The sequence below is a fragment of the Helicoverpa zea genome, chromosome 21, assembly GCF_022581195.2.
Source record: "Helicoverpa zea isolate HzStark_Cry1AcR chromosome 21, ilHelZeax1.1, whole genome shotgun sequence".
NCBI classification, from domain to species: Eukaryota; Metazoa; Arthropoda; class Insecta; order Lepidoptera; family Noctuidae; genus Helicoverpa; species Helicoverpa zea.
The window spans coordinates 9,631,613-9,643,179 of NC_061472.1; the positions used below are offsets into that span (position 1 = coordinate 9,631,613).

Below are 11,567 nucleotides of genomic sequence, written 5' to 3' on the forward strand. Positions count from 1 at the left end.
TGTCAGTTTGGTGACTGTCCCAATTTGTATAAAAACAAGATATATATTTTTTAACTTTTGTTTCATTATGTAATTATATTTGTTTGAATATTATTTTAGCCTTTTGCAATATTGAACACTACAAAACACATTTATTTAAAAAAGGGTATAATTTAGGCGGTCACCAAAAATATTTTTAAGACTCTAAGCTGAGGCACCAAATAAAATAAACAACGCCAAAAAAAATAAATTGACTTTATTAAAAGGGCACTAAAGTATATAATGTTATGATCCAAAAAAAATAAAATAACATCAGAAAAATCGCAAATCTCGCACAAATATTATTTTTGGTTCCCAAAATGGATTAATGGTCACCAAATTCTATCCAACTAAAAGATTAATATTACTACCAAAAAGTTATTGACGAAAACGAATCGCTGCAAAACCGACTCCACGTAGTCTGGTCTGCCCTACCCCTAGAGTGCAATTCAAAACCGCGTAGGCGCGGAGGGGCGAGGCGGCCTGCGAGCTGAGGCGCAGGTAGTTTTAAGGCTCGCCGCCGGGGCTGAGGCTGGCCGGCGGAGCCGGCCAGCAAGCCGAAGCTGCGGTGGTGAGCGTGAAAACCATCTGCGACGATAAGCTCGCATGGGACCGCCGGAGCCCCGCAGCGCCGGAGCCGTGACAGAAGCCATGCTTGCTGCATGTTGCGTGCTTACATTTTAAACGCACTGAGTTACACCCAAATTCATATAACAATAAATAAGCGACGTATGTTTGGGAACCCTAGTATATTAATTGGTATTTGGGAAATATTCTAGCGATCGTTAGCTTTTTTAGTCTAACAAAAATGACCAAATTGGGAGTCATGGTATTACATAATTGGTAACATCTAAGTAGTGACAATATATAATATTTGGTCTAAAGTGTATTTTAAAGGCGTCCATATATTTTTTTAGTAGTCAATAATACGAAAAAATGGTATTATCTACAGTTCGGCCATTCAGAGAATGCGTTCCTGACACGTCGCGATTGAACTGACGACGTAATAACATTCATTGATTATTGATATAATAATGTTGTTTTAATGCTCCTCAATTGTTAAAACGGTAAACAACCAGCAAAAATATTTTTATCGTAACTGCAACGCCATTGCAAAGTTACGTCGTCAGTTCAATCGCGACGTGTCAGGAACGCATTCTCTGAATGGCCGAACTATAATAATATTTTTGGAAACGTTATTTGGTGACCATTTATCCATTTTGGTAACCGTTTAGAATTTTTTTGGTAGTAAAATAGGTACTTTTTTGGGTGGTGTTTAAACACAAGCCTTTAAAAAACTAAGCCCTTTATCGAGGGAATTAATAAAAATCGATCTTCGTAGCGTCACTTGTCACAAAACAGAATTTGAAACCTCATTTTAGAGAAATGAGATTTCAGTTTAAGGTTAGTATATATTTTTTTAGATGGTTTGTAATATTCAGTAGCAAAAGAAAAGAAAAATTGAGTCATATTAATTAAAATAATAAAACAGGATGATTTTTATGTTGTCACCAAACTGACCACTTTTTCACCACAATGTCCATTTATTTTCCGTTTTTAATAAGGAAAACACTCAATTTATTAAAAATAAAAAACTGTATCCAGTCCTTTGAACTATGAAGTACAGGTTGAGATCTTTAAACATATTAAAAACACAGCTTTAAAAAAAATAACGTATTTTTAACAGGGTACACTTAAAAGTGAAAATGCCCAAATACATTATTTCCTAAGAAGAAATGTTGGCAACCCTAATTACGAAATAATCATGCATTGACCAAGTGCTTTTTTTTGTCGCTTTTCAGTCTTCAAGGTTTACTTTATTAAGTTTTTTCCCCTTTGTATCTGTTTTGAATGACATAATTTTGTGATATGTAAATGTATCTGATATACCTAGTATCATTAAATAAACATAGGTAAAAAAGGGCCTATACTATTCCAACTTCATTTGCGAAGAAACGACGTTTTTTTCAATAGGTAATTCCCGCTATTTTTATTTAGACAACCGACTTATTGAAAGACTACCGTCGTATTTAAGGACTACCGACAAGACAAAACAGACAAAAATAGACACCAAGAAAAGTCAAGGCAGTAGTTTCTTTGACCAATTTTTTGACTGGACTGAACTGAAACTGCCAATATTTTAAGATACTACTGACGACAAACTAGACGATTTTCTGATTTCACACAAAAACCAGTACTATAACTACCAACAGACATCAACAAACAATTTTTGACAACAAAAATACATATATACAATTTTTTATTGTAACTTTATCTAATCCAATCAATATTTGTATATATTTTCTTTTTCTAAACTTTTTAGCAACAAGATTATTTTTCGTGCAAGACTTAAAAGCACTCCTAACACAACGATATCTTTTTCTTTATTTCGCCAACAAAATTTTCAGATAAGTACACAACATTTCAAAGACACAACAATCCCTTTTGAGCGACTCCAAACTATCATGAGAACCTCCTTTTTTTGAAGTCGGTTAAAAGAAACAGAAAAGGACACCAAGAAAAGTCAAGGCAGTAGTTTCTTTGACCAATTTTTTTACGGGACTGAACTGAAACTGCCAATATTTTAAGATATTACTGGCGACAAACTAGACGATTTTCTGATTTCACACAAAAACCAGTACTATAACTACCAACAGACATCAACAAACAATTTTTGACAACAAAAATACATATATACACTTTTTTATTGTAACTTTATCTAATCCAATCAATATTTGTATATATTTTCTTTTTGTAAACTTTTTAGCCACAAGATTAGCACTCCAAACACAACGATATCTTTTTCTTTATTTCGCCAAACGAAATTTTCAGATAAGTACACAACATTTCAAAGACACAACAATCCCTTTTGAGCGACTTCAAACTATCATGACAACCTCCTTTTTTTGAAGTCGGTTAAAAATTTGCGATCAACGAAATAATGAACCATGGAGGAATTAAATACAATAGATAGATAGATAAATAAATAAAATATACATACATATAGAATTTAGATATAGAAGTATGAATTGTCTGAATGATAGAACGACGATTCACCAATATTAGCTTTAGCCCAACTATGCTTAGCTAAACTTTTTTTATCACTGAACACAATAAAACCAAGTGCCACTGTTTACATGGTCCATCTCCAAGCATTTTTTTTTTGGGATATCATCAAATGACATGGGTCCGCAAAGGGTGCAGCGTGCTGGAGTGTCAGTCTCTGACTGACAAAACCTTGTTCCTTTTTTAAGCCCTTAATTTACCAGGGCCGCGATAACTCTTCGTACAATCCCATAGCACCTTTCGCCCTGCCTAGCATTCAACTGTTTTGGCAAGTTATAGTATAAATTAACAAGAAAGATTGACTTTTCAGCCAAATAATATGATACCGGGATTAACCTGAAAACATAATTCTTAGAGGTAGGATAAAATCAAATAAAATAGAGAAAATTCAAAACTACAATTCATATTTGTATGATGTATGGCTCTGCCATTTATTTTTAATGCCATTTTGGCTATTTTGATTCATGTTACATTATTATTTATCAAAGACAAAGAATATAAATATCTAAGTTCTACTTAGTTCTACAATTATGACAAAATCTATCGATATAGTTTATTTTTCTTATCATATAATATAAAAGAGTAGAAATGGATATTTATCCATGTGCACGTTTACTATACTAGCATATTCAAAACAGAGTCTATTTATTTTTATAAAATGTACTGTCTGCTGAACAGCGAGAAACGATTGAGGCAGCCTCTTAAATTTAAAGTTTTGCTCACGTAAGTAGCTAAATAACACATTAAACAATAAAGGAGATGGCCAAATTTTCATAGTAAAAAAACCCAGAATCGACAGCAACGAAATGGGTACCAATGGGTTCATTATGATAGACTTTTGATGGTGCCAAAAAGTCAAGCCTGAAATCCATGGGGTATAGGAGCTGTACCATATTTTCACAAAAATAGGTTATGTTGAACTTATGTTGATTTTAAAGATTATTTACATAAAGGACCTAAAAAACAAGGAACATTAACATTATACATGCGAATAGTAATATCCCCATAGTTACAGAGTTTGCCTGGTAATTAAAAGGTCTTGAGTTTGACCCCCACCCATTGCACTATTCACATGAACCACTCCAGATACGATTAAGTACCCTTTCTTTTCTTTCCTACTTGAAGAGGTTTCCCTGTTAAAAAACTTCGTGTAAACTTCTGAACTGGCAAAGGTTAGTAAAAAAAACTTAAAAGTAAAAAAAAAAAGTTTTTTTGTATTTTTTTTTAGCTTTTTAGTCACTATTCGCATACGTGAAAAGTTCTCGTCAATGCGAATAATATAAGCCCAAACACTAGGTTGTTAATATTTACCATTGCCGAGTTCCCTTTACCTTCTCTTTTCTCCATCATCAGGTCAGCTCTAAACCTTCACTCGTGTATAGTGCTAACAGACATACACCTGAGTGTAAAGTTTTTTACCCTATGCACAACTTCTAATGAACAGCAAACACAAAGGTTAAGCTTTTTTATGTACTAAAATCTTAATCGAAAAAACCGTGTAAAAAGAGAACCCCATGGTTTTTAGATGATATGAAATACTTTTTGTAATCTACAAATTATACTGAATCCAACCATACATACGAAGTTTCTGTCGACTCTGGGTTTTTTTTTGGCCATCTCCTTTACAAATTAAAATCCCCTTGTCGCTTGTAGTAACTTCTTACAACTTACAGAAGTTATTTAGGATTGAAATTTTTAAGGAAGCAACTAACAAGAGTAGACGTAGTGTTCTTTTTCACATTTGAATATGCTAATATAATGTAGTGTCGAAGTAAAATTACTGATCAGTTTTCTTATTCGCACTCTCGTCAATCTTACCCTCGTCATTCAACTCTTCAATTTTGTTTTCACCAGCTTTAACTTCCGGAGTGTCGCAATCTTTGCTAACATTTTTATCATCATCACAATCATCATCAAGGTCTGCATCATCGTCATCATCACCTGCCAACTCTTTTTCATCACCTTTTTCCAGATTTTCTTCCGATGGCTCATATGAGTGCTTACTGAGTTTCTCAAGCCAAGTTGCCATAGACTGGCCTTCAACCTCGCCCTTAACTATCACGGGATATATGTGCTCATGTTTGAACTTGTGAATTTCTTCCTCTTCGGCTGACCAAGTCAAACTGTCATGGCTATCCTTGAATTTCGCGTCATATCTGTCATAGTGGACCTAAAATGTGCATAACGTCTATACTAATATTATAAAGCTGAAGAGTTTGTTTGTTTGTTTGAACGCGCTAATCTCAGGAACTACTGGTCCGATTTGAAAATTTCTTTCAGTGTTAGATAGCCCATTTATCGAGGAAGGCTATAGGCTACTTTTTATCCCGGTACGGGAAGTAGTTCCCACGGGACGCGGGTGAAACCGCTGGCAGATGCTAGTGTTTTATATATCATTTTTTTTATTTGCATTAGTTGCATAATGTAACAATAAGTAATAGGGCCAGGACTCCTAGATCAACCCTATAATAGTTCACAGCTGACATAACCAGTCAAGTAGATGTATAATAAAATGCAACTGCCATATTTTGAGTAAAATTGTGAATAAACAGAAAATTTTAAAGATCCAAAGGCATATCAAAAATACATACTGTATCAAGTACAAGGCCCAATCCAGGCGCAGTGGGTATCATGACTTTGTCCTTGCCAAACACCTTCTCGAGTATGGAATGGTCAGTGTGACCACGCAGGACAGCTATCGCCAAGCCCACCATCTTGCGTATTTGATGAAGCATGAAACTTTGACCCTGGATAATAGAAATACATTATCTAAATATTAACTGCCTGAATGCCGCTAATTAGAGAACAATAGAAAATCAATTGTCTTCGTGGTACCCCGCCACTGACATATAAGGGGTTAAAAGCTACTGGTCGCGGTTTTACTCGTGTCCCAAGGAAACCACTTCCTTACTGGGATATAGGTACCTAAATTGTATCAAATTGTGTACTGCAGACGATTTTCAATACAATGCATTTACTGCAGATTTCAATATCCTATGTATTCAAAGGTTTGCTTACTAGGGACAGAGATACAGATGACATTGCTGCTTTGTCAGCACTGTTAAATACCAATCTCTCTTATCTCCTATTCAGAATAACAATAGATATAAGAGATATAAGTTTCAACATTAGCCCTATGGATTGTTTTTTCATAAAATAACTAGAAACTTTCAAACATTGACATTTAATATTATTAATTTGATTACATAAAATAGCCCTGCTATCAATTCTATAAAAATAAATATGATAATTATTACAAACCTTGACTAGCAGTACAGCAAATTCCATGTCTGAATCAATGAATACTCTGTCTAATGTGAAGCCCATTATGAATCTTAATGCCGATGGATCTTGGTAATGTCTGAAACAAACACTCTAGTTAAGTTCAAAATCAGTATTAATCTGACAACCTTTTGACTACAAAGGCGGAAAAATTAAGGCATGATTTATATTAGGCTGGACCGTGTCCGGGCTTTCACGAAATTCTAAAGACGAGCGTCGTTTGTGGCCCGGACGGCGTATTTACATTGTGTACATAGCCAAAACGCATCCATAAGAAACTGCTCGCTGATACTTTGTAATGCTGTTTTTTAATTTGTGATTTCAAAGTATACACGAATTTTGCGTACTGCTCGCGTATAATTCGTAGCTTAGACGTGCACATGCATCTTTCCAATTTATACACGGTCAAATGTAACTACTTATACAAAATTTATATTAGGCACCTAAAGCATTCAATAAAAATGGCTTTTGAATCTGAGTTTGTTTATTAAAAATGGGTGCTAATTAAACAAGCTTCTTTTTAATATCATTATTCGCCCCCAAAAATGTATGTTGCCTTCTAAATTACTAAGTCAGTCACAATTAACGAGCATCTAATTAATACTATCTTAGCCACTAGTTATCTTCTAAGTAAACCACTCTAAATACAACTCAGCATGATGGTTATTTTTTAGCATCTAAATTTGTAGCATGCATTCTAACAGTAAACTTCTAAAATACTATTAAATGACATCATGAAATATATTTAATTACCTAGCTTCTATTTTTTTAACTCAGTTCGTTTAAAATGTAAGCAAGCAACATGCAGCAAGCATCGCTTCTGTTACGGCTCCGGTGCTGCGGGGCTCCGGCGGTCCCATGCGAGCTTATCGTCGCAGATGGTTTTCCCATTAAAATCCCATTAAAAATCAACTTGTTTAAAAAATAACCAAAAAAAAGTTGAATTAACCAGCATTATTAATATTTAAATTAACATTAAATGCTAGGTCGTGTTTTAATCAAAATGGCGAGCATGCAACTGCTCGCGAATAGATTGGAATCGTAAAGTTTTTCGCGCCTATTCCAATGTATACACGATTAGTTTGCATGCGGACTAGCACTGTATATTATGGAACAAAGCAAGTTACTCTGGCCACTACAAAATATATGCGAGTATTTGCGTACTGCTGCTGTATACATGGGAAGACTTTGTATAAAAAGTGAATTCCATTCTATTCGCGACTAGTTTCACACGTTTGCGTACTAGCCATGTACATACTGTAAATACGCGCCCGGACGGGCCACGGATCATGCACTGTGTAATATAAACTTCTTCATACAAAATGTATGTAACGTTTCACATCCGTGCCCCGTACGAGCCACGTACACGGCACGCCCCGGACACGGCCCGGCCTAATATAAATCATTCCTAATCAATCAGTGCAAACTGCATTAAGTTCCCTATGCTTGATAACATTATGTGGAAATAAAAACTCACTTCTTTTCCGTAAAGTTATGATAACTCTTTGTCCCTTTATAAACTTCTAGAATCTTCTTTACTTGCTCTTGTTTTTCTTCTGTGATCCTATACTTCTTTCTCTCTTCCTCACTGACTAGACTAGGTTCCATCACATAAGTGGGAAGGGTATAGCTATATGTTCTAGCGTTGCACTTTGATTTTGAGTTGAACCTATTTGTTACTCTCTTTACACCAAACACTTTGATGCAGTCAGGCAGTCTTTTGTTTATTTCAGCAACATCCACTTCAAGAGCTGTAAGATATATTATATTTTGAATAAAGGTTGATCCACAGGTAAGGTTAGAACATAACATAGATTCATATACATAGATATGCAAAAATAGGCAGGCCATGGCCTTCTTCTGTCTTGAAAAAACAGCATTGAATTGATGAGAAGAAATAAAGAAAATTAAGGAAGGACTATAAATAGGTACAAATGTTTGGAAGTTACATTAAATAGAAAGTGTGAATGTTTCTACAGGATTTACCTAACTATCAATTCAGATCACTTAGACATAAGAACATGCTCATGCTACCTACTTCCCGTATGACATTACATTCAAATAGTCCATATGTAATGGCAATAAAAATATATAATAAATTACCAAATGCTATAAAAAACGAACCAAAGTATAATGTATATGTAAATAAAATTAAGGAAATCCTAACTAAGAAGGCATACTATACAATTCAAGAATACATGAACGACAAAATAAATATTAGTCATACATAAACATTATACACACTACAATACACTAAAATAGCTGATATCTAAATAATTTCCTAATATACATATATTTATACAAATATAAAGAAATATAATATATAATTTTAATTGTAAATTAACTACTCCTATTATACCTAATGTTTAAAACTACCTTAAAAATTTAGAATTAGTTTTAAGTGTTTTAAATGTACTGGCATTAAATGCTAAATGTTGCTGTGCCCTAACAGGGTCCACAAATGTACCTAGCTGTAAGCTTTTTGTAACACCATATGAAACTTGTGGAATGCAATAAATGATATGAATATGAATATGAATATGAATACCAAGACATGCATAAACATAATAGGTACATGCAAGTAGTACATAACTAAAACGTAATATTAAATGGAAATTCTTCCAATGAAATAAAAACCTTTGACTTTATAATTTACAAGTGTTGCAGTAGAAAACAGTTTTTAAAATCTAAAATGTTTAGTCATTATTTAATTACATTAGATAACCCATTAGAAGTACTAGATTGAGTACAGTCATATTCTTAAGTGTAAATAACAGATCTTGTAGAGTTACTGTAGTTAACCTTGTTATTTTACTTGATTATAACACCCTTTTATGAACAATATGATGTGCATAGTGTGGTTTTTTTTCCACAAATAAATCTTTTTTTTTGGAAAAAAAAATTTTTTTCATGTTTTTCTTGTATTTTTCTGTTCCCAATTCTATATGAAAACAAAGAAAATTCCAAAATAACAAATACTTTTTATTTGACCTCTAATTGGTTAAACTAAAAATTGCATGCAAAGTTATAAGAAACACGATTGTGCAACATGTGTTATTAAAGAGAAGAATACTAACGCAGCTTAAGTGACACAACCTGTCTGGCAGCAGACACGCCCTTGTCCGTCCGAGAACTCCGTTGAAATTGAGCATTCTGCTGGTTATTAAAGTCATCTTCCGTTATATACTTTGCCTCCATTAACGCTCTTAGTAAGTCCTCCTCAATTGTTCTCACTCCTGGGTTACTGAAACCACCATTTATTTCACATTTCCACTAGTATCAATGTTTTGGGAAAAGACTTTCTTACTGTTCTCTTTAAATAACATTGTTTCTCTGAAGTCAGTTATTCATGCATTAGTTAGTTATTCATTCATGCATTCCATTTGCACAGTAGAGATTTTTTTATACATTTTAACAAGCAGCCAACTTCATAAACAAAGTGATTTGTTGAAGAGAGTAAAATTTTACCTAATTATAACCCATTGTATGTTGTATTGCAGATATACATGAGCCACAATTGATTTTCTATTGTTTTTTAATACTTACAAGTAGTTAATTTGTTATAATCAAAACTCACCGTTGCATGCCATAATAATCAACACCGCAGTATCCTAAAAGCAGAGCCATTTTCTTCCTCTTAATTCTTTCCACAGGTTTGTCACAAAGCTTCCTTTGTTTTGATTCACCATTTTCATCAGGGTTTGTATCTGTTTGCCAGTGTCGCTTCATATAACGCTTTTTGAATCTAGTCATATTTTTATTCAGAACTATTTCTTGAGGTTCTTTAGGGCTTTCTTCTGGCTCCTTATTCTCTACGGCTGCCATGTCCATGGCTGATGCTGACCGCACTTGAAATGCTATAAAAAAGCTTTGGTTATTAACATAAAAGTATGGGTAAACATCTCAGAATTCAATTTGGTAAATAACAAATACATTTAACTCAAGAGATGGATTTATAATTATTTTATGAAATAATGGAGTGAGCTCACAGATACATGTAATAATAATTAAGTAGCGGTAAACGGTACCCAAATACTATCGTATTTTGTTAGAACGAGCAACAAATAATGATATATTTTAAATCACAACTTAATTTCATACAAAATGGGTTAGTTTATGCCGGCGATCAATAACCTTTGTAGTGCGTACAAAACAAGCTTTCAATACACAGTACAACATTCACATAGCTGAATAACTAACATACAATGATGCAAAATCGAACTTCGTTGTATGCAAGCTCAGATGATTTGCGTTTATGAAATAATAAATAGAAATACCGCCATATCCCATGTGTGATTTTCTGTTACCTGATCTAATGGGATGTCTCGGCAAATTCTGTCTCAATGTATTTACAACAAATCTGAATAACGTGACGGACATACCTACGGATGAAACACTTAAACACAACCAAAACTTAGAAATATTTTAATATATTATTGACAACGTTTGATTCTTCAACAAGAAGCAAGTCAACAACAAGTCAAGTCATCCATCTTGGATTGAAGATTTTTCCATAATTCCATAAAGCTTAAACGAAACTCTATTGGGTGTTTGACTTTGACAGCCTTCGACGGGCCCACAACCATAGCCCACAATCCACAGATTACTAACGGCCAGTTTCTTCATCAAAAGTTAAAGTTAAAGTTATGGCTAAAGTAAAAGTACCGGTCAAATTCGTTTTTTCAAGGCTAAAGTGACAGCAAAACTAATAGAAAACTTGAATTTAACCGTTACTTTTACTTTAGACATTACTTTAGCCATAACTTTAACTTTAACTTTTGATGAAGAAACTGGCCGTAAGTGTAGCAAGAGCAAGCCAAGAACTAGCTAGACTGTGCAATCGCATCATCGCCAGTTGCGTTGCAACGCAACTGGCCCAAAATGGCCGCTTATTATTAATTTTCGTGATGTTCGTACATACAATATACCTACTTCTTTATAATCTTCTCTTCTTAATAATTCAATTTATTCTTATTCGGTCCTAGGCGGTCTGGTGAGCAATGTATGGAGAAGACGAAACAAAATCTTATAATACAAGAAATAAAAATGAAAGCAGAATCAATTGCAGATTCTCCAGCAAGTTAATATTGTCAAAATCGAATAGAAATCGAATCGAATATGATCGCAATAGCAGTTTTAACCATATCGGGCATTCTGCTATTAATAAAAGACCAATCGTATTCGATTGACATTTGATTGGT

At 33.8% G+C, this 11,567-nt stretch overlaps 1 protein-coding gene across 2 annotated transcripts; it reads right to left on the reverse strand.

Annotated features, from left to right (window-relative positions):
- Window positions 1–3,484: 3,484 nt before the first annotated feature.
- LOC124640897 (tRNA pseudouridine synthase A) lies at window positions 3,485–10,913 on the reverse strand. 2 transcript variants are annotated; one of them, XM_047178858.1, is made up of 8 exons: window positions 10,674–10,913; window positions 9,944–10,223; window positions 9,444–9,610; window positions 7,844–8,117; window positions 6,346–6,445; window positions 5,676–5,831; window positions 4,706–5,254; window positions 3,485–3,839 (listed from the first exon to the last, which is right to left on the reverse strand). In XM_047178858.1, the coding sequence occupies exons 1-7, from the start codon at window positions 10,744–10,746 to the stop codon at window positions 4,862–4,864; spliced, it is 1,443 nt and encodes a 480-aa protein (XP_047034814.1). In that variant the 5' UTR covers window positions 10,747–10,913; the 3' UTR covers window positions 3,485–3,839; window positions 4,706–4,861. The 2 variants fall into 2 exon arrangements, with proteins under 2 accessions (XP_047034814.1, XP_047034815.1); XM_047178859.1 differs by having other exon boundaries at window positions 10,749–10,904.
- Between the last annotated feature and the right edge of the window lie 654 nt (window positions 10,914–11,567).

Bases quoted from the DNA above. Each gene is read 5' to 3' on its own strand.
- LOC124640897 (XM_047178858.1), bottom strand. From the start codon at position 10,746: ATGTCCGTCACGTTATTCAGATTTGTTGTAAATACATTGAGACAGAAT. The intron at 10,224-10,673 runs GTAACAGAAAAT...GCTTTTTTATAG, and splicing joins GAGACATCCCATTAGATCAG to CATTTCAAGTGCGGTCAGCA. The intron at 5,832-6,345 runs GTTTGTAATAAT...TCTATTATCCAG, and splicing joins TTGCTGTACTGCTAGTCAAG to GGTCAAAGTTTCATGCTTCA.